Raw genomic sequence first — 23698 nt, 5'->3', positions numbered from 1 at the left:
CTTTCTTCACAGCACAGCCAAAAAACACCAGCTCTCTTCTCACCCAGCTAACCCACTCTTTTGTAGCTCTTGTCTTATTGGACACAGCTGTGGCCTATTAAGGGCAGGCCTGTTCCTAATCTTTGGTGATCAGTACAGCTGCAACTCCTCAGGTGTGAGACTACCTTCTGCACTATCTTTATTTTCTTACATTCTATCCCTCCATAACCAGAAGAAATCACTCACCAAGTACTATTGTGGGGAAAGCAGGCTCTAATTGGAGATATTAATTGAATTTATTACTAACAAAATCAGAACAGGATAATGAGAAGTAAAGTAAGACCTTAAAACCACCTTTTCCCCACCCCTCCTTTTCATCTCTACCTCCTCCCCTCAGCAGTGCAGAGAGACAGGGAATAGGAGCTTTGGTCAGTTCACCACAGGTTGTCCCTGCTGCTGCTCAGCAGGTTGTTCCTTCCCCTGCTCCACTGTGGAGTCTCTTCCATGGGAGATGGTTCTCCACAGACTACTCCAACATGTGCCACTCTTCCACAGGGTGCAGTCCTTCAGGCACAGCCAGCTCATGCTTTCCCCACAGGGTCACAAGTCCTAGCAGGCAGCCTGCTCCAGTGTGGGCTCCTCTCTCCATAGGTGTGTAAGGTTCTGCTCCAGCACAGGCCTCCCATGGGGTCACAGCCTTCTCTCAGGCATCCACCTGCTCCAGTGTGGGGCTCCTCCAAGGGCTGCAGGTGGATCTCTGCATCCCTGTGGCCCTCCATGGGCTGCAGGGGCACAGCTGCCTCACCATGGGCTGTGGAGGAATCCCAGCTTCAGTACCTGGAGCAACTCCTGCCCCTCCTTCTCCACTGAGCTTGGTGTTTGCAGAGATTTCCTCTCACAGGTTCTCACCCCGCTCTTCCCTGTCTGCAATTACAACTGTGTAATAATTTTTTTTTTTAAGCATATTATCACAGAGGTGTTACCACTGTTTCTGATGGGCCCAGCCTTGGCCAGCAGCACATCTGTCTTAGATCCAGCTAGAATTGGCTCTGCCAGACATGTAGGAAGCTTCTAGCAGCTTCTCACTAAAGCCACACCTGTAGCCTCCTTTCCACCCTGCTGCTACCAAAACCTGGCCCTGCAAACCCAATGCAATTTCTTTGGAAGTTGTAAAAGACATTTGTGAACTACCTCTAGTATTTTCCCTCCATGAATAGAAGCACAGTTTTGGGAAAAGAGTTGAATAAAATGCATGTCCTCATTCATTATGTTTTTAAGCAAATGTAGTTTCATCTTCCTTTCTTTTAATGATATTCTTCAAAATTCTTCTAATGATATTCTTCAAATCACTTGCCACAGTGGTTTTTTCTGTAGAAATTATAAATTATCAACTACAGGTTCTCTCAGGGTATGGACTGTGTGTGGGTAATGGCATCTTTTTGGTTTCTGACTTTATATTTCTTGGTAGTAACTCGTAACATTGCAATCCTGTGGTGTGTTCAGAATGGAATTTAGTTCAAAAATATGTCATACTAGACAGTATTGAATAGCTGAAAAGGTTCTCTCTGAATGTTTACAATGAAGAAAAGCAAAAGAAAGGATAAAAGGTCTGTCTTCAAGCTATAATTTTAGGCAGTAATATTAAGAAGAGATAATTTTTTTTAATTGTTAAAAAACTCTGTGAGAGAATGAAAAAAAATCCAAGTACTGCTTTTTTAAACTTGGTTAATTTTAAGTTCTTTAATTAAACATATTAGAGAATGGCAGTTTGGGAAGGGCAGAGGGATTTGCATGATCCTGTAGGGTCTCATCCTGATGGTTTGTATGACTCTGGATGACTTTGTATGACTCTGAACTCTCATATTGTTGAAGACAAGAAATAAAAGACTAGTAAAGCAGCAGGACAAAGAGAAAAGATGAATGCATGCATAAGAAACATGCAGCAAAGACCAATAAAGTGTTCGGATTCCTTAGTTCAACTTCTACTAAGTAGGTATTACTTCACCAAAATTCTAGGTGCCTGTTCTTGGAGTTCCACTTATATCCATATAGTTGATATATCCATGTAATTCCTCATATAAAAGATGGAGAAGAGAATTTCAAAAAATGACCTACTCTGATACCTTACTCTTTTAATTAACTGTTAAGGCAGGTAGGCATTTTTAAGTTTGTATATTCTTGTATACGAGAAATTAAATATTTAGTTGAGAGATTCTTAGACAAGTCTAGGCATTGCTAGGCATTTCTTTCTACTAGTCTCCATGTAGAAAGAAAGAATACATTATTTTTAAAAATCAGAAGAAAATTAGTGACTTCATAAAAATGACAGAACTGCATTTAAGTGATTAATGGAGCACATATCCTCGCCCATATTTTTGAGTTTTGGTACCTTGCTTACTGCATTTTTCTGGTCCACTCTCCTGCTTTTAAACTCTATCTAGCTGACCATGTGCAGCCTTTTATCTCATCTTAGATGAGTCTCCTACATGCATTTCTATTTGGGTCAGTCCCTTTTACCTTTAAATCAGTAAACATTCTTCACTGCAAGTTAAGTTCTAAGGAATAAAACCTCACTCATCAACTCTCTTGTGTCCACCTTTTGACCTCCCACTCCATCCAGTGCAACAGTCAGTTTTGTAGGTACCTCTTGTTCTTCTTGTACCTACAAGACACAATTTGTATTAGTGTGACTCAGGAGCAAACCAAAAACTTACTATTCTTACCATCCTCCCCTTGACTATGAGCAGACCTGCCACCTCTTCACCCCCAGCTTTTAATACACTTAGCTGTATGTTTAAGCATGAAGATGCTAGCTGTGGGCCAGGCTGTGAATTCCTTGATTTAGTTGTGCTGGAGAAATAATTAAGGGTCATGATAAGACTATAGATTCTCAAGTAACATTCTTGGGTTTGGCTTTGGATCCTTTGTGAACTTGAGGAAACTACTGTAATTTCAGATCCCTAGCATATGCTAACCACAGTGAGAATGCATGGGAGGAAGGTCTTGGAGAACAAAATTCATGTGCATTTGTAATTCAGAAGTTGTGAGATCCCTGCTTTTCTTCTCATCTGAATCAGGTGTTTGATTAGTTGTGATGTCTTTGCTTACTTTTACTTTTCTGCTATCCCAAGAAGAAACTTTTTTCATCTGCAGATATAGGATGTGCAAATATGTAAGGCTTCAAATGAGGGAACAGTAAAGCATTTCAGAGTGGAATGTGTAACTGTCTGGTTTGTTCTAATACAGCCATATCTGATCAGAATGGTTTTACTCATTTATATGATTAAGTGCTTGAACAGTGTTGGGCATACAGATGTTCTATACATACATTGCATGAAACTTCCACATGCGACATCCCAAGAGACACTGTAAGCACGTGGAATTTATGACTTAGAAAGTGGAAGAAATATTTTTATTTCATTAATTCAATGTATTAAACATATTAGACTGAAGAATTATTTTAGCATGGGTAAACCACAGTTGTTTATAATTAAGCATTACTATCAGCTTTGAAGGATGGCATGATATGTGATTGTTATTAAAGCACAAGCAGAAAATAATATTTAGACTGAGTGTGGATTTGTGCCTTATCAATGTCAATTTAGGTTATTTCAAAATAATAACAAATTTGATAACAGACTGCTTAGGTTGGAGTAAATGCTGTTACTGTGGTTCTTAATTTCTGAAGTGTGGATGAGATTTTTTTTTTAAGTGCTGATACAATTTAATTGTCTGAATTAAGTGTTCTGCTATCCTCTTCCTTTCCAAAAGAGAATGTCTTGTTTTCTTTGTGTTTTTTATAGTTGTTTTTGTTTTGTTTGTTTGGTTTTTTTTGTTTGTTTGTTTTTCTGAGGAGGGGAGAAAGAAGTAGTTGTGTCTCTATATGCATAGGAGATGTTTGGTTCTTTTCCCCCAGAGTAAGTGACTTTTTGAAAGAGTGTAGCAGGCTTCTGCTTTGTCTTGTTATTTTGACTACTAGACAGTTGTTTCCAGAACTAAAATGAAAGAGCTCAGGTAGGGCCAGGGCAATCAAAAGCAGATTTCTGCTTTAGTGTGAGAGAATTACACAATAGACTCCACTAGGGGCAGGATTCAGCTGCCTGACTGTGGGAATGTAGTGCATCCCTTTGACGTGCTATTTGGAACGGTTTTTTTTTTGGGAACATCTATGTTGAACGGGGTTGTGGTTTTAAGGTGCTGAGTTAAGAAGCTATGGTTTAGTTTGTTTATACAGTTGCCAGTCTCTTAAAAAACTAAAACACATTTTAAATGAATGTGTCTCTGAAGTATCTAGTTATGAAATTTGCTGCATTGTCAGATCTAGAAATAGAACATTTCTTACTTATTAATCCTCTTGACTTCATCATTTCAGCTAATGAATAAGGAAGGAAGTAAAACAAATAGAGGGATATTGGCTTGACATAGAGGAAGCCTGCTAGTGCAGCTAGTATTTTCTAAATAGAGAAGAAGAAAATTGAATAGCAGAGGAGTATATTTACAAGATTCTGAAAGTGCTAAAAATGAATAAGTGATAAAAGTTGTCTGACACTCTACTTTAAATTTTTTTGGGTTTTTTTCCTAGAGCAGTATTTGTATTGTCATCTACTCCCTTTTTGTTTTCAGCATCTAAAAAGATTTAATCTGGAATTTGTATTTTTTGTCTCTCAATTCTCGTCATTCTAGGTCTCTCTTCTTGTGTGAATCCATATTTGCTCTCCTTACAAATAAAATGCAAATCATATCCTTGCCAGAGCTAAACACTTATCTAAGTAAAATCACAATAAATATTCAAAGGTTAAAGCTCAGATTCACCTAAAGAAAATCACAGAATGTCACATTATTGTTTGGAGGTCTAAAACTTTACATAAAAATGTTGGAATTTCAGTTCATAGAAATATCCTTTTTCTGAATTAGGCTTTTTAGATGTTTATTGTAGTGGTCATTTCAGTTGATAGAAGATGGCAAGAAAAATCGAACCACAAATACTCAGGGTTTCTTTTCTTTATGGTGACATGTTGGATTTGGTAGGAGTTGAATGTGTGTGAGTGCAGATGAAGTCCCAAGCCTGTTGGAGGAGGCCTCCAGCAGTGGCACCGTGGTGATCCCTGCCAGGCACGTGGAAGGTTTGCCGGCGGTGCCGATTGTGGCGGCGGAGCGGACGCGGGGCCGCTGCCTCTCCACTGCAGGAGGGGAAGCGGAAGAGCTATTCATAGCCTGGCAGCGATGGCACCACGAGCTATAAACAAGAGTGTTCCACTTCAGTCAAGAATTCAAAAGCCTTTTCATGAACTCAATTAAGAACTTTCCTGACAGCGGGGACATACTAATTGTCTGTTGCAACCTCGAAGAAGGAAATCAAAGGAACTCTGCTGAAATTCAGGATTTGCAAGCAATTGACTTTTCTACCTGCCAACATCTGAAAGCTAAAAATAGAAAGTAGGGTGAAGGAAGGATTGCAGAATTGTTTCTAAGGAATTTCCGAGCTGAAGACTTCGGGATTTAACTAAGGAACATCAGTAGAAGAGAATAAGGAGAGAACACAGTGAAGCATTTTGCTGCAAGTAATAGATGTATTTTTTTGGTGAAAATAAGATAAGGCTTAATTGTTTGAATTCTACTGTGATTCACATTATCTAGCATTTTTGACAGGGGGGGGGGTAGAATAATTACATTAGAAGAGTGAGACTTCTTTCTTAAGGAGGGACAGTTGATTTTTTTTTCCATGAAAAGAAGCTATTTTTTCTGACTTTGAAAATTTTTCAGTAGTACAAATGATCACAGGAAAAGCATACACCTGACTGGCCGAGAAAATTATGTTGTCTTTTTTTTCATAAGAAATTATTGGCACTTTTCATTTTGCATTTTCCATTTTTATTTTAATTTTCCTTAAGTACTTATGTAGAACTCTTCATCTGTAAATCCTGTGCATCATAAAAATGAAAGTTAATTTTTGTACTTTAAAAAATTTCAAATGTGCTTACTGAGAATAGGAAAGATTTTATGTGAAGAAAAGATTTCATGTAATTCTTTGTAGACACTACAAAAAAGAAAATAGGGCAGTAGTTTTGGGTTTTTGCAGAGATGAAAATACTGATGTAAGTCTTTGAAACTTTGATTTGCTTGCGTTCAATAGTATCCTGTCAAGTTTAATATGGAATATCTTCTAGGGAATGTGATATTTTAACTGAGTAACTGATATCTACCTTAGGAATGATGCAGCACCAACAGCCTTTATTTTGTACATAGGGAAAAATGAAAAAGTGTATTTATGTCCTGTGAGGACAAGAAGTATTTTCTGACTTTGATAGTAATGGAACAAAACTTGTGACATCACCCACCTCTGATAAATATTTAAAAATAAATAGGCCTGAATTATTTGTGCACAGGAAGACTGAAGACTTGGCTTCAGAAGTCCCTGGCTGGCTGATGATCTGTTTTCTTTTGTTAAATTTTGGGAATTAGGAATATTCTGTAAATTTATTAGACTCCTGACACAGAGGCAGTATGCAAGAGGGGCACTTGGATAACCATGAAGGTTGTTGGACCACTAAGCTCGACATTCACACTTGGCATTTGTAATACAACATTTGGAAAAAGGATAAAGGAAGGACACAATTCTTAGGGCATTATATTTTTAAAGCTTGTTGAAAGGTCACAAAAGGTTCAGTTAAGAGCTACAATAATGTTTCAGATGCTGGAGAAACTACTTTGCAGTGGAGGATTTAGAGATTTCAATCTCTTTAGTTTATCACACAGGAGATCAAAAGGTGACTTAATTATAAAGTGTAAACACTTTCATACATGCACAGTATTCACCACTAAAAGCTTTTTAATCTAGTGGTGAAAGGCAGCATAAGCACTGAGGGATGGGAGTTGAAGTGACTGTCCTTGGAAGCAGGGCATGCATTTTTAATGGTGAGTGAGATTCACCTAGTAGGTGTTGATCTCTCAGTATTCTCTGAACAAGACTTGCTTCTTATCTTCAAGTTAATGCATTACACAGCTTCAGATCCCATCAATACAGTGTTACACGCTTCCTGAACTCCAGGACATAGATAATTTATTGTTTTTAGTTTTGTTTTTCTTATATTTTCATTTTTTTTTAATTTTGATTTTGAATTCCCCTAGAAGAGACAGAAGGGGCCATTTTTATTACATTAGCTAGAACTAAAGCTTTTGATGTCACCACGTTGCAAGAATCTTAATGAGCTCATATTGTACATCTTCCTAACACCAAAACAGGTTTCCTAAGAGCACTAATAGATGTTTTACGGTCTAGTAAAGACAACTCACCTAAACTTAAGTCTTTAATATATTTAGTTGTAGGTGATGATAATATTTCCAATATAATGGTTGCAACCACTCCACTATTTCTCAGCCATCAGTCACACATACTATCAATCATAACTCCCTGGTAATCAACTAGGTAATGACACAAAGTGTGCGAAGCCACGCTTCCACACTCTTCCAGGCTAAAGTAGTAATCCTTCCAGGCTCCTAACAGTGTAGTGATTTGGCTGAGGAATCCATATCAAATACCAAATAATCCCCCTGGTGACTAGATCTAACAAATTAAATAAAATAGGGTACCTAGTAGATTTTTGGTCCAAACTTCTTATCTAGAGATATTATCATTTTAGTTTCTAACACTCTGCCTTCTTGCAGTCTTCCTCACATATATATTTTGGTCTTCTAATGGCCTGTGACATAACTAAATTACAATAGCAGTGGCAGTGAGCACAGGCAGAAAATTTAGTACGCACAAAAAATCTCATATGTCTCAGTCCTCGTCACAGAAAAATAGATCCTGTCTGTCCTTCAGTGCACCATATCACCTCTTCCTAAAGTGCTAGAAATGGCATTTCACATGGTGCAATTCTAGCAGGAGGCTTTTTGAATATACACATATTATTGGTCATACCAGGATATTATTTTGATAATCTTGGCAAATATTTAGAGAAAAAAAAGGTGACAGTTGCTGCTACTCAGAGATACCTACTCCTTGTCTGTTTTCAGGTAGGAAAATTACTGTCTGTCATCAGCCAAGTCAGATTTGTTTGCCCCATCATTAAATATAACATTTTTTTCTGGCAAATTGTACCTAGCTTCCTGCTTTTTGTGAAGCCAGCACATATGAGGCCGCAGTGACATGGCTGGATGATGTCAGTGTTCTGGGTGCAGCTCACCTCTTTGCTATCCTGGCGACAGACCAAAGTGTGGTGCAATGCACAGATGGCTTGGTAGGTGATTTTCTTTGAAACATGGAAAAACTCTAAGGATTTTTGCTGTTGGCCAGCTCCAGGAATTTTCTTGAAGCCTCCAGATTTTTGCTTCTACTTCAGAAATGCACTGTGGCTGTTCGGATTATAGCTGACAGAAAGAAATTTTTAGTTGTTCCACTTGGGTGGAAGGAGCTGATAAGACATCATCCATTTTGAGGGATCTCACTCTGGATACCCATACAGCTTCCACTCTTCATCATTCTGTTCAGCTTTTAGAGAATGTGGTACAATGTAGTGGATAAAAATGTCACTTGAGCACTCTTGAGTCACAGCTTTGGATTTTAAATTACATACCCCATGTAAAGGGAGGGAGTGCCTTTTAAAACGTGGTGCAGAACAAGACTGCAAAACAGTGGTTGCATTCTGTGACTCTTCCATGTTGTTGTGAAAAATCTGTGAATTTGGCAGAAGGGCAACTCAGTGTCATCAAAATGACAAGAACTCTGCTTAGAGGCTGCTGGCTCAAGCGATAAGAAGGCCTGATGTAAAAGATTGATACTCTTCCTTTACATCTAGCTCCATCTGGAAATCCATTTTTAGGTTAAGAAAATACTGAGTTATGACAGGAACTAAATTTTTACAGTGTTTGGTTCTGCAAAGGGTTATCCAAGGGGAATGAAATACCTATTCCTACTAGAGAGTTACTAGAGAGTAAGTAGAAGACTAATGGTATGGTTAGATCCAAGTGCTCTGGAACAAATTCTTGGTCACTCAAAAATTTTCAGTGCTTTGTCTACAGACACAGTTACACTGGAGTATCAGATTTGTACCTGGAGCCTTCTGTGGGACTGAACCAAATTTTCTGAAGGTCTGAGCTTGTGGTGTGTGATGGCTCAGCAGCCTGTGGACCTCTGTGGTGGTCTGAAATGATCAGGGAGCCTGAATATCTGTGACTCCACACTGTGTAGTGGGCTATTGTGAGAACCACTATGGAACAGCAGAAAAATACTAACCAAGGAAAACCCTTGGAGAAATGTCTCTCTGCCAAATTTATGGGTACTTCAGAGTGGCAGGCAGAATCATAAAACAGTTTAGTAGACTTTGCGCAGTGTTTCCCAAGGGACACTCACTCCTGTTATTTAAGATATTATTGGTTTAAAATGAGCCTTAGGGGTTTTCTGCTAGGACTTAAAGGGTAAATAGGTTGGCAGAAGCTTTTCTTCCCTTAAAATCATGCCTATGGTGGGTATGACTCCTCAGGAGAGAACTGCAGTGGGTCTGCTGGATGTGATGAGTGAGCACGTGGTTAGAGAAACATCCCTCTTTATGTCCTTCTTCTATGTTGCCCAAATAGCATTTATCCAATATGCATTATTACAGAAATAAAATCCATATTTTGAAATATTAGCAGTACTGAACTGTGTGGACTAGATTTTTTTAGGGGAATGTCTTTCCATAAGTGTTTGGGCATAAATAGTTGGCTTGGGAATCAATCAAAATGTTGATAGATACAGGAAGGAAAGGAGAAGAAAACCAGAAATCGAATGCCATGTTTTTCTGTAAGCCTTGCTGTGGAAATTTAGATCAAAGAAAAAAATAGTGTACACTAATTTGGGACTTAAACTTTCTACTCAACAGCTTCATCAGGTGAGACAGTTTTGCAGAAAATTTTTTTGATGACACAGGTTTATTTCTTAGCTTGTACAGTCTCAGTGAGCATCAAGAAGCAAGGATGCTTATCACAAAACAGGCTCCATTTTTCTACTGGGAATAATTTCAAACTCAAGACAATGTTCTTAAAACAGTTATGAGCAGTGATATTCTGGAGAAAAAGTAGGCATTAAAAATATGGAGAAAAATGCTATTGATTTTCTTTCACAAATAGTATTCTTGAGGACATTGGTTGAGTTGTGTGGTGGATGAGCCCTCATTGCCACTGGTGAGCGCAGCCCCAGGGACAGATCAGCTGGGAGTGTGGCAGCAAATAAAACAGGGATGGATATGACTGGAGTGCTTCAAACCCAAAGTTTAATAAAGTGAAATAAAAGGTGTGCTGGCAATCAATGCGCCACAAAAACACAAGCTGTATGCTGTAGGGAGCTACTCCAGAAGACCTCAAAAGGAGACAAACACAACCTTACATAATTAACTCAGGGCAGGGAACCAATGAACAAAGAGGAACAGAAAAAATACCTTATATGGAATCAATCAGAGGGCAGGGTTCAGAACATAACCTTATGAGGAAAAACTTAATTTACATAACTGTTCCCATCATTCTTTTCTTCTCACCCACCTGACTCGATGTTATCTATCCTGGCCTCTTAAAGTACTGCTATCTGCAGTGTGGCTGTTTCACAGCCCATCCTCTTCAGTATGGACCACCACAGACATTTAACTTGGAGAGTGCACTAAAAGAAGAAATTAAAATAAATCATAAAGAGCCTTGACATTTTAAATTTTACCATGTGGTATGCTTAAAGCATAAAATAAACCAGTTAATGTTCTCCTTTTCTAATTTTCTAATTCACTAAGATGCCATATGCTTTTCATTTGTGTTTACTTAGGCATCCAGAAGAATGAAGAGAATTAAGTAATGCTGGAGACAAGCTTAATCATTATCTTGTGTTCAAGCACTTTGATGGTATATTTAAAATAGATGTGTGAGCCTTTTTTGTTCCTTGTAATATGGAAATTATAAAGGAAGGTGAACAGGATGATAAATTAGATATGCTCTCAGCAAGGCTGTTAAATTATTTTTAGGTAGAAGACATACTGTACACAGTGAGCCTCAGCTGAATATAATTAATTTGAAACATTATCACTGTTGCGCTTGCAGTCCTATTGTATTTTTTTTCAGTTCTGCATCTTGCTGGCTCCTATCACACCCCTCACTGTGAGATCTTTTCCTGTTTTGCACGTGTCCTGTTTGTTACCACCATATGGTAGTTAGAATTTCAGTAGCTTTGCTCTGTTTACAGACCACTGTGGTTTGTCATATTTTTGCTACTCACCCTGTATTGCCATCTGATACCTATCGTCTGTTTAACACATTGGATGCCAAAAATACTGAGATTTCTTTTTTCTTCCAAATGCATGTATGAGAAAGACTGTTTCAGAATGCTGTTTTGATAAGCATTGATCCCAAGTAATTTCCTGTTAATGTTGAACCAGGACCCATACCTCTCAACTCTCCAAACTTTTTACCAGGTGCCAGTTAATTGATCGGATCTATTCCAGCACTGAGGATTTTTTTTTTTATTTACCTTATGTGCGTTGTACTGTTTGCAGCAGATGATAGGGTGTTTGAACATCTTTTTCCACTGTGTGACTATAGCAAAACCAATATTGTCAGAGTATAGCAGGGTCTATTCTTACTCTGATTGCTAATTGCAATTTAGATAGGGTTGCATTAAGGAATTATTTTTTAAATTGGTTCGGTTGGGTAAATGGGCTTCTCTTCCACTTTCTTTTTCATGTATTGCTTCAATATTATGTCTACTGGTTAATAGTTCTGTATTCAGAACAAGAGAGCTAAATACATGTACCTGTGTGTGTTTTTGTGTAGGTGCAAATCTCTGCCTCCCTTTTAAAAACTTTTCTTTAAGATTTTCATTAATCTTTTCCCCTCATTCTGTGATTGTTAAATTGAGCTTTTCTACTGTTGCATCCTGCCTTCCCACCCCCATCCTCTTCTCCCTGCCCTGCTTCTTTCTTAATATTCTGAGTTTTATGGCTGATTGGTTGCGATATGATGACCATCCTTAGAGAAAAAAGTGCCTGCAGTAGCATATTATGTGATTCAATAAATTAATTCAATAAATTGAAGAGAACACTATTTAATTCTCCTTCACATCAGTCTGAAAACAGATTAGGTTTTGTCTGTTCACAAAAATTTGATTGTGGTGAAGTTTAGCTTAAATAAATGATATTTGTACTCCATAATAAAATGAAACTGATGTTTTTGAAGAGAAAATAAATCAAATCATTCTTTACTCATATATTTAATGTATTTTAAGAGACATTTGCTGGCAGAGCCACTTCACAAAATAGTATTTTACTGCAGAAATTTCCTATGGAACTCAGAGACTGCTACTTAAAGGATCACTCCATGGCATTAAAGCATTGTTATGTCATTGCAAGCTCATAGGTCAGCTCATCTGAGACAAGTTCTGTGGTCTATTATACAACATGGGGAAGAGAGTGGCGTGATGGATTAAATTCAGTAATATTTAAGTAGTCAGTAATACTGGTAATCAGTAATATTTAAATAAATGAGGAAAATGAAGACATCACTTAGTCAGTTGATAAGGAAAAAATTTTAAAGGCCTTTCCAGAAGTCTTTTTAGAAGTTTTTAGAAGAGAAGCTCTGTCTAACATAGTTCAGGGCTTGTTCTTTTAAATAAGCAACCGTGTATGAAAATTATTTGTATCTACAAATGCAGTAACGTAAAAGGATATGCCATGTAATGTCATAAATGGTACTGGCATGGCTGGGTGTCTCTGGGATCTTTGTTTTCTGCCATACACCTACACTAAAACAGTTCTTCTGCTATGCTATATAAAGAAAACACAGAGAATGAAAACATTTCACTGAAAGTACAAAGGCAAATTAACATTATTAATTGCCTTTAGTATTTTTGTCTGTCTTCTCTTCATGTTAAAGTAAACCCTGATTTCATAATTTAAGTAGGCCTTGCATAAAACAACTTTATTAAAAAAATCAAACAAAAAATATATATATTTAATTGGTGAATAGATCTTTGTTTCTGAAATAGCTGAGAAGAGATGAATCTTGAGATTACTTCCCAGTTTAGTAGGGGTTAAATTGTAAGAGTGTTGTAAATTGAAGAGATTCTGGAAGGTGCTCTCCTTGTTGTGGTCTTGATGCCTGGAGAGGCTACCTGGAACAGAGGCTGGACAGAGTTAAAGGAATAAAGTAGGTGTTTATTGAAAGGCCTTCAAAGGATACACCTTGGGCAGCACAAGAGCCTGGCTGGGGCTCTGCCCAAGATGGACCCAGGATGGACAACCAGTCACGAGTGTTCACACTTTTATAAGTTTTGGTCCATTTACATATTTGGGTCAATTGTCCAAACGCAGCTTCAGATTATGAAGTCCCATCCTCCCAGATTGCTGTCTTCAGTTCATTATTGTTTACACTTCTTGAGCCTAAAGCTGCAAAGATGTTCTTGGTTCTCAGGCTGGAAAAGGATTGTTTTGTCTAACTAGCCTGTGAAGAGAACTTGCTGACACTTTACATGAAGTTCAGAGTCACACACTGAGGCAGTACAGAATCTAAAAAATATGAAAGCTAAAACTTAAAGCATCAGTCAGATAATGTGGGTAAACAGGGGAAAATTTCTCAGGCCTTTTTTACAGTGGATCTTATGGAGACTTAAGCTGACAAATTTTTGGGAACTGAATTTCAGTTTTAAAGCAATGTCTGTAGAAAATCAAATTCAGTTTTAAAACAATCTTTGTAGAAAATCATGTTATTTTGATTTTGCTTTTTTTTTCTAGCCTTTTTTTTTCTAGGAGACACATATTCCTGATAGAGTCACAAGTGCAAGAGATGCTCAAGCTCACACTTCTGCTGCAGTCAAATAATTTTCCTCAGTTTCTGATTCTGCTTTTTTTTTTAATCCATAAACATTAATGCAACTGTGTGGAGTCAGATTTTCTTTCTTTCAGTCGTGTCTAACCCCACTGAGTTTCCTGGACTGATTGACCATGTGGTTGCATGGGTATTGCTGTCCCTCAGTCATTATGGGCTCTTTTTTCTGCAACAAGTATTGCATGAATAATGGCAAATAAAATAATACAGCCATTTACCTCTGCAGTTTTGTTGCATGAGTAGTTTCAGGAGTCTTTAAAAAGCTGAATATGCTTATAGGTCCTGTGTTTATTAGGCAGACAATGTTTGGCCTGAATGTGTGTTTTAATGCTGTATTAAGAGTGGGACTGTAAAATAGTGACATTTCTATAACTTTTTAGGTGTTGCATTTGGTAAAGTCCAGGCTGCTAATAGCTCTGTATCTTCTCATGAAACTTTTTGAACTTTCTCACTTGGAATTGGTGACAACTTCTCAGAGCAAACAAGCTGCTCTCCTGCTGTACTGTCTGTGTTAGGAGAGCTGAGTGGTGAAGAAATTAAACACAGGAAAATGCAGCAGAGCTGTGATGGTTACATGGAATAACTGATACTGGTGAGGTTGCCAACAGAGGTAAGAGGTGTGCTAGAATGGCCATACTGGTTAAGACCAAAGGAAGAGGCATTGACACATTGTGGGGTGTTGTCACCACCCTTCTACTGGCTCCAGTCAAACTGTCACTTTGCCAATTGAGTTTAAGCAGAAGGCCCTGATTCCTTCAGTACTAAATATCTCTCAACATGTAAATGTTTTTTAATACAAGACATGCACAGTTTCTTTCTGAATTCCTCAGCTATGCCTTTTTTAGTACTATTATGTGTTATTTGCTTTGTTCTCTGGTTTCTCATTTTTACCTCAGAAAGGGTATCGGTCATTTGGGAGGAACTGTGGGAAGCTGGAATGTAAATTCCTTATTGTAGATATTGCACATTTTTGACTCACAGTTCTTCAGTTGTGTAAGGAAAAAGTCTGCTTGTGGGCTGTAGTTATTTTAAAAAACCACCAACAAATAGAAGTATATGAAAATAAAGTTTTCCAATAATCTACATTAGGAAATCTTCCAGGAAGATGAAAAATTGCATTTTATACAAGTTATTTAATGAGCTCATTTATATGCTTTCAGAAAACCGGCCCTAAGTAAAATGTTAACTTGAAAATGACTGTTCCTGCTAGTGAAAAGGCACCAGATAAGAGCCCTGGGAATAAACTGCAGCCCACACCACTTTGCTGGTGTGTCTCTTCTCTGATGTGATGAGCAGGGACACTTTCTAGACAAGGTGTGGGACGTCTTTGCAACAGCCTGTACAGGCTTGTGAGGATGCTGCCAGGTAGTATGTGCTTGATAATAGATTATAGAAAGGAATTGGAATTAAGACAACTTGTATCTAGGGAGGAAGTATCTGCTACATGTGAACAACTTGCCAGTGGTGAAGGCCAAGTCTAAGTTCCTGTGTGAGGTCTGTAAGTGAAACCTTTGTTTTGGCCGAGTCTAAATTTTATCATGATTCTCACAATAAAATTTTTCGTGCTTTTGCTTCTCCTGGACTGGTGTCATGGACCTAAAGGAAAATACTAAGTCATTAAAAATGCCTTGCCCCTTATAGAGATGGGGAAAGCTCTAAGTAAATTGTCTGAGGTCTGGAAAGCAGAAAGTAAATAACTAGAATCATAACATGATGAAAAAAAATTTAAAAAATTATCTTCATATGTTTCTGAATCATGCTGGGAGATTGGTGTTACCATACTGCCTGTAAGCACTTGTCATGCACTATAACCCTTGTGAGTGGAGGTTTTCACATTTTAGAAAAAAATGTGATCTTTGTCAGAGGGGCAGCCTGTGCTGTAGGTATTAGGCAAATAATAGAACATTAAGAACAGACAGGAGAGTCTGTATTGTCTAGCCTCTTAAGTAAAAGTTTTAACATACTTTTGACATATCTAATTTTTGTCCAGATCTTTGCAGGCATCAAGGTGAAGGAGAGTTTTAAGGAGGATAATGTGGTAACAGTGATGTTCCTATTACTCCCATGCTAGAGGCAACAAAGGGAAGTCCTCGAAGACCAGACTGGATGGGACTTTGAGCAGCCTGGTCCAGTGAGAGGTGTCCCAGCCCCTGGCAGGGGGCTTGCAACTAGGTGATTTTTAAGGTCCCTTCCAACCCAAACCATTCTGTGATTCTGGCTTGAAAGTTTAACTTGAGCAGAAGCATCTCAGTCCTGAATGAGAAATCATAGGCAGGATGGAAATAGGCTGTCAAAGTCTTTGAAGGTGAAGATAAGCCATTTATGTTTTATGCAGTAGAAAAGCAGATTCATTGGAGGAATACAAAGAGAGAGGTAAAATAAATTAAATTATATTTGTTGCAGAACTGTGATTAGACTATCAGACTGACAGGCTTGCAATGGCAGGGAAAGGAATTGAGAGATGAGCTGGTGATAGCTGAATGTTAAAGCTGGAAAGATACGAAATCAGCTAAACTTCAATGGGTTTTGTTCTGGTCGGTTTTTTTTAGTTTTTTTTTAGTTTTTTTTTGGGGGGAGGGATTGGGTTTTTTTTGGGTGTGTGGTTTTCTGTTTGTTTGTTTGGTTTTTGTTCGGTTTGGTTTTAATTTGCAAAATTGGCCCCTTATACAACAGTTTAGGTGAAGATCTAAGTGGGTCTGACTCCAGTGTGTAGCACAGTGGTTATTGGTCTTGAGTGCAAACAGAATGGAGAGGGTGGTAAGTTGTGCTGGACGTAGAAGGAAATTTCTGTTTCAATTTATGAAGTCTGGTGTGCAGGTCACCCTGGACCGGAGTCAGTATCTATGCGAAACGTTTCAGTTTGGAGAGGAGACAAATGTGAGGTAGAGGCAGACCTGTGAGTGCAAGCATGGTGAGATTTGTGTTTGCACCAATAAAACAGGGAGGAAGAAGAAGAAATCTTGGCATGTGCAGAAGGAAGGGCTGATGCCCAGCTGGATTAAGGTGATTGCTGGTGAGATTAAAAATGTCATGGATGGCAGGGGAACACCAAGTTGAGAGAAAATGGAGTTGATGCATAGTTGCGTGTTGAGTGAACAGGGGAGAATGAAGAAAGCTTCAGGCCAGGTAAAACTGAAATTTTGAGGAATATTTATTGTTTTTATTGTAGGATGTAGAGCATACTATATGTCTATAATAACTATTTTGATATATTTATTAAAAAATGTGTAAAAGTGAGAGACAAGACCTACAGGAAATGTGATTAGGGCAAGGTAAAATGGTTGGTAAGTAAAGTCACAGAAAAGTGACAAGTTGGACAGTAGGAACCAGCAAAGGGACCAGAAGCAGTCAGTATGTGCAGGAGAAAATACGGATATGGAAGCCTCTAACTCTACCATTGGAAGTCCTTTGATTAATGCTTGTATTTCTTTTACAGAAACATGGCCCTTTTTTACCTCTAAAGATCAGTTGATTAATCATATTGCTACCTGTTTCGCACCTTACAGAAACCATGTCTTGCTTGCCTTTGGTTCTTAATACAGCAGTTCACCCTGAATAAAAAATACAATAATAGCATTAATATAGAAATATTAACATCCAAAATCACAGAAGTCCAATATTTTGCAATACAAGTACATCCTGCAGTTATTTCATCTTTACAAAATTACCAAACCAAGTATTGCCCATGCTAAAAAAGCAGCACACCCCCAAACATTTAAAAATATCCTGGTCTTCAAATAGACTTACACAGTAACATTGCTACATCAAGAACTTGGGAGTTTGAAGAATTAGATATGTTGTTACTATTCTCCCTTAACTTGTCCTACCTGTACAGAGGGTATAGATTTTAATAAAGGATTTATATGTCATGGGATAGTTAATGAAGTAACCAGAAAATATGTCTAGACTTCTTCACTCAACTTCAGCTGTTTTTCTTGCTAACACACGCTAGATTCCCCATAAACCCCTCATTTCTCTTTATTCATACAAAAGTATACACAGCAAATGTGTAAAATTGCTAAAATGGCCTGTCCTGACTTTGTTGTTTATAGTCTATATTCCCAAAAGCCGGGACAAGTTGACAACATTTCCCAGCTGAGATGCTGCTGGGGCTGAGGCCAAAGCTGCCTCTGGAAGCACCTCCATGAGATGGGTGCTGCAGTGCTGGCAGACCAGCAAGGCATCTGGTGCAACTGAGGTAATTCCAGCTTTACAGAGGAGCTGAACAACGTTTTTCAGGTCACAGTTTCAATGTAGATGCTTAAGGATCACCAACAGGTTTTTAGCTCTAGCTGTTGCCTTCGTGGGCATACGCAGTATTGCTGTTTGCATTTTAAATTATTTATTTATCGTAAAAAAAGAATGCCAAGAACAGAACTTGGTAAAACGCCTGCTTATCTTATGGAAAAACTTGTCTAAGCTCTGTGTGATGATGTGTTTGTGTGGTGTGGGTGAAGAGGACAAAATGCTGCATTTTACTAAGCTTTTTTTCAGACATGCGGTAGCTGCTGGTGGATAGTTACTTAAGGCTGTGTCACTTAGAAGGCGGCACTTTTTCTACTAACATGAACTCATGACAGGGCATAATATTTTTATAACATTACATCAGGTGTTCAATTTCGAGACAACCGTTTGAGTTGAACTGGGAGAGTGAAAATACGATGTGCATTGCCACCTACTGGATTTCTAAGGAAGTACAAAATATAATTTCATTCTACATTTAAAGTCATTTAAAATGTAATTGCATGAAAGAGACACAAATCTTAATAATTTTTTTTGTAAAACCTGTGCAGACAGAGCATGTATATGCAAATGCACTATTTTGAAGCTTTCTACTCTTCAGCATATATATGCAAATAATTTAGATAGGTATTTAAAACAGCAAAATATAATTTAATCAATGAATTTAAAACAGCAAAATAAGCAATAATATAGTCTGCTAAAAAATTAAAGCCTTCAATTGTAATTTAAATAATAAAATAATAATAAAATAAATATATGTCTTGGTCCAGGTCCAAAGAATTCAACAACATAAATGATAATTTCTCTGTGTTATGTAACACTTTTTGACCAGTCAATGGTATAAATGGCCTCAATGTTCATTGTTTGTCCTCCTAATTATATATAAGTGAGCTGTTTGAAAAGTTTAAATTATGTAAGGTATTTATCACAAGTGTTCTCCAAGGCTTACAGTTTTTTGCTAAGTATATGAAAATGTGAGTAAAGCCTTGAAGAATTGCCTATCAGTAATTTTTTACTAGTTTACACAGTAAAAATTAAAAGTCTTACTGTCAAATTAAAATAATGAATGTTCAAAAGAAAATATGGTACATATATAGCACAGCTGAAGCAGGGGTTTTTGTGAAATACCTTTGAAAAAACAAAGGGAGGAGGAAGCCATCATGTTTTCTTGGAGAAAAAAACAGCAGCAACCTAAACATATGTTGAGTTCAGTATATTGTAAAAGTGAGTAGGTTAAGTCTTTCCCTGTAGACAGCAAAGCGTGTGTTGGTTTTTGTGCACTGTGGGTGGTGATGCTGACCCCCTCTACAGCTGCAGCAAAGTCCCGAGGCTGATGTCCCTCTCCAAGCTGCTCAGTCTCTTCCAGTATTTTAGCAACAGAAGAGTGTGGTTTACTCACAGGAGATGTGATGTGCTCAAAGACTCTCCCATGGTGGGATCTTTTCTGATCGCCCCTATGTGCCATGCCTGTGAGCGTGAAATAGCAGCGCCCTCCCCAGACATGTCCGCTCTTTTGTTCAGAGTGCTGGGAGGTCTGCCCAAGTGAAGTGCTGCAGCAATGTCTCAGAGTAAGCTAATCCTGCAAGTGTCCTTCACTTCAGTAGCAGAACCAGATAAATGTTTGGATGCATGATGAAAAATCATATGGGTGTATGCATATATCCCTCTTACACAGTGGTCTGGTTGCTCTTTCTGTTAGAGGGGATTGAATTGATGTCTGCCTCCAGGGTCTGCCAAGCCATTATATCATATGCTGTTATTAGGTCTTTAGTTTAACCTTTAGGCGCTTGTCTACATTAAGGAATATTTAATAGTTTTAAATTTTCCTTTCATCTGATGAAGATGTGCTCATTAGCCTGGAAGTTAAGGAACAAGTCAAAACCTACCAACTGTATTTTAGTTCTTGCTTAATACTTTAAGTACTTCTACATACGGCAAAACTATTGAGAGGGATTTTCTGCCACCATTATAGAAGAGCCAGAGATACAGAGATCCAGCTTTTTCCTCAAAAAGGTAGGAAAGGTGGTTAAAAAAAGAGCCAATTGAACCAGACCTGCTGTGAGCTGGGTGAGATTCTTTCTGCTCTGTGAAATGTGCAGTCGTTTTCTCCAGTTCCGTTCTCGCTGTAGATGAAATGCCAGTGTTTCCTCAGTAGTGCTGTGTATGATAGGCAAGATAAAGGTTTCAAACCCCTCATAGTAAAACATGTCTTACATGGATTCAGAAATTAACAAGTCTATAAACAAGTGATACTTATTTATAAAGAACTTTAATTTCATCTCACTTAAGTTTTGCCCAGTTTGTAGCATGTTCATCTATCCCTTGGTGCACACAGAAGGACAAAAACATAATTGTGTTAGTATTCTTCCTAAGCTTTGAGATAGAAAAAGTTCAAATGTAGATGGTCTAATTGGAAAAGAACAGGAAGAGGGGCAGTGCTTGCTGTTATCTTCCCTTTCCACGTTAGTGAACAGCCAGGGCTTTTGGTTTTACTTTAGTGGAGGAGAACTGAATTTCGTTTCCATGGTTTCATTTTTTAATAGAATATTTGATGTAATAAGAAATTTACCTACCATTATTTAATTTCATTCTTTAAGCTGGCTATTATAAAAATTCCTGAATGTCTTCAGTTGTTTTTATGCATTATAAGTGAGAAGCTATGTAAGATAAGTTAATTCATATGTGTAATCCAGTTATATGGTGAAAAGTATTAAGTTTCTCCAGTATTTTGCCTAATTTTTGACCTACTTTTCTCATCTTAATACTGCAAAGGTTTTTAAGCAGGTTAGTAAAAAATAAAACAAACTCTTTGCTGCTCCTGCCAAGCTTTTGAATTGCATAAAGCAATAAGTATAATGTATCATGTTTGTAGTTAGGGAGAATAGATTATTCAGTTGCTTACCTTTTGCTGTTGATGCATTCTCACTACAATGCACCCATGTGATGTTACTGGTTTTAGTGTGAGAGCTGGTTGAAATACAATTTACAAGCAATTAATATTCCTGTCTAACTGAATTATGTGTGTTTTACCACAATTCCTGTGAGTTAAGTTGAATTATCATTTTTTAGGCTTGAATATCACATTAAAGTAAAAATATCCACATCACCAAAAAAGTGTTTCATACAAAGAACACAGATCATTTACATCTTAGAACTCCAGACAAGTTCTCCACCCACACACACACACACACACACACACACACACAAGCCCACAGAAACATGGCATTGTGTCACTAAAAATACACTGGTTAATTGGTGTGAGTCAGTGCTAATTAAGGAAACAGGTAGAGGTAGCTCAGAGCAGAGATAAAGGATATCACCAAGACCTCTATAGACAACACACCTACTGTTTCCATTTATTAAACTCAAGATTGCCTCTTTCTATTCATAATCTGTGTAATTGCTCATGATTTTTAAACATTATCCATGGAGATGTAGATTTGAAGCAACATCTGGAAAAGCTTGGGTTCTACATAGCACGGAGCAAAGACCAAGTTTTGCCCTTCTGGAATCTCCTTAGGCTGGCTCAGGTCTTTTTGAGCTGTGTTTAGGAGGTGAGTCTGTTGTGTAGCAGCATGCTTCTCCAGATGGTGGGCATAGGGTCAGGGTGTTTGTTGTTTGGGGCAGCTGGGGAGAAGTGCTGCTTCTTTCATCACCAGTCTTCATCTTAGGAACCTCTGCACCTGCTAATGCTTCTATATACTCCTACAGCTAAGCTGGAATATCTATAATGAGGAATTGTTCAGTATGTGCATTTGGACCAATTTCTGGTCAAGTGAAATGATTTGTTTGTAATCTTTGAAGTAAGCCTTCAAGAATAAAGATGTCTATTTTTTTTTTCCTTTAGATTGCCCTATACAGTCTTCCATGTGGAGTGTGTATTTGATATGAGGTACACGTAGTATTGTGAACAGGCCCAGAATATTAGGTGGAGTTGCAAACTGAAAGAAATACAGGGTAGTAATCTTTCCTCCTATTCGTGCTATATAAACTTTTTTCTCATCTATGCAGGAGGTTGCATCAACAATTTGAAAGCTATAAAGAGCAAGTAAGAAAGATAGGGGAAGAAGCCCGCCGTTACCAGGGAGAGCACAAGGATGATGCTCCAACATGTGGAATCTGTCATAAAACAAAGTTTGCAGATGGTTGTGGCCATTTGTGCTCTTATTGCCGGACCAAGTTCTGTGCTCGATGTGGAGGTCGTGTCTCTCTGCGATCAAACAATGTAAGTCTTCTGATGTATGCTCTTAAGGAAAAGCCTCCTGACATTGCCATGCTGCAGATTGTTCACGTTAAGTTTGGCATTTCATGCTTCATTTTACTTAAGTGTTTCATTCATTGCTTCATTATGATGTGTGTATCATACACGTAAATCAGTGTAAAATCATACAAGTAAAACAAATGTATCTAATGACTGCCAAGGTACTTGGGAGTCACAGAGTTAATTAAAGCAAAAGAATAATAGTGTCCAGTTCTGTGGAGTGAAAGCTTGTAGAAAATGTACTTGTTTTTCATAGAATAAAAGAAGAAACCCTTTTGCTCAGGTACAACTCCACATTATTAAATTCTTATTGGGGCCTTATTTAATATTGCATTTTTATTTTCATAGAGCTTGTCATAAACATTTATAGATTGCTTTTACATGAAGTCAGTCAATTTTTTTGGTTTAAAAAAACCAAAAAACAACCACTTTTCCTGGCACAGGAAAAGTGTTATGCCAATTTATTTAAAATTTATTTAAAGAATAAAACTTCAGATTAGTCTGGATTAAGCATCCTACTTTCAGGTAAGTGAAATGAATGGTTCTCCCTCTGATCTGCATGAGTTAGCTGCAGCAGCTTTCCACAAAACCAAACATTATCCAAGAGTACCCTCTGGTCAGTCAGTCCCTTCCAAGCCTCTGAATACTCTCTCATACAGGAGCAGTAGGATCTAAATTTGGAATACTGTTATCCAGCGATTATTTTTGGCTGGTCATCAAGAACTATGGTGTGTTACAAAACTTTATGAATTTTAAAATGTTTTAAAATATTTTATATAATTTATGTTATCTATATGTATAATTTTATATAATATCTATATAATTGATACAAAATGATTTTATAAATAATTTAAAATAAAATGTTATAAATTTTACACATTTCTTTTTATTACATGAACAGTTTTATTTTCTGTCATGAGATGAGGCAACTTTCTTGTGTGGCTTTAAGATGCCAGGCTTTTGTAGGGTAAATTTATAGGTGCTCTTGGTATCAGCACAAATTCACCTAAAAGTGAACACAGATTGTATAGCAGATAATCATGTTCACAAGGGAACGAGTTTGTGGCCTTTTCACTTTCTTTAAGATGGACATCAGCTGAATAGGCCTTCTGAAATTTGATGTAAAGCAAAAATGACTCCTCAAAAAGATGCATTTCATTGTTATTTTAGAGATTTTCCATAGCCTCGATGTACCTGTGAGTCTCAATTAAATTAAATTCATATGCTGATGAGAACTATGTAGGTGAACTGAATGAAAATGTGCATGTATTAGTAAAAATAGATGCATTGCATTGTGTCACCTGTAGATGGTGTCATCAGAGCAAGTCTCTGAAAATATGGTTTACTTTGATGTATCACATTATTCTATTAATGAGTGCA

At 37.6% G+C, this 23698-nt stretch overlaps 1 protein-coding gene across 22 annotated transcripts in view; it reads left to right on the top strand.

The window, feature by feature from the left end:
• RIMS1 (regulating synaptic membrane exocytosis 1) overlaps positions 1-23698 on the top strand; it is a 306557-nt gene that overhangs the window by 93724 nt on the left and 189135 nt on the right. For all 22 annotated transcript variants that reach the window (XR_011681892.1, XM_071444977.1, XM_071444896.1 and 19 more), the window contains exon 2: positions 22069-22282. Coding sequence is in view for 21 of the 22 variants with exons in the window: in XM_071444977.1 (XP_071301078.1) it covers positions 22069-22282 (214 nt within the window). In the remaining variant the exon portion in view is untranslated. The remainder of the gene's footprint in view (positions 1-22068; positions 22283-23698) is intronic.

The sequence above is a fragment of the Agelaius tricolor genome, unplaced genomic scaffold (genome assembly GCF_023055355.1).
Source record: "Agelaius tricolor isolate 1412-34295 unplaced genomic scaffold, bAgeTri1.0.p SCAF_1, whole genome shotgun sequence".
Lineage (NCBI taxonomy): Eukaryota > Metazoa > Chordata > Aves > Passeriformes > Icteridae > Agelaius > Agelaius tricolor.
This window is presented reverse-complemented; position numbering and strand designations above follow the sequence as displayed.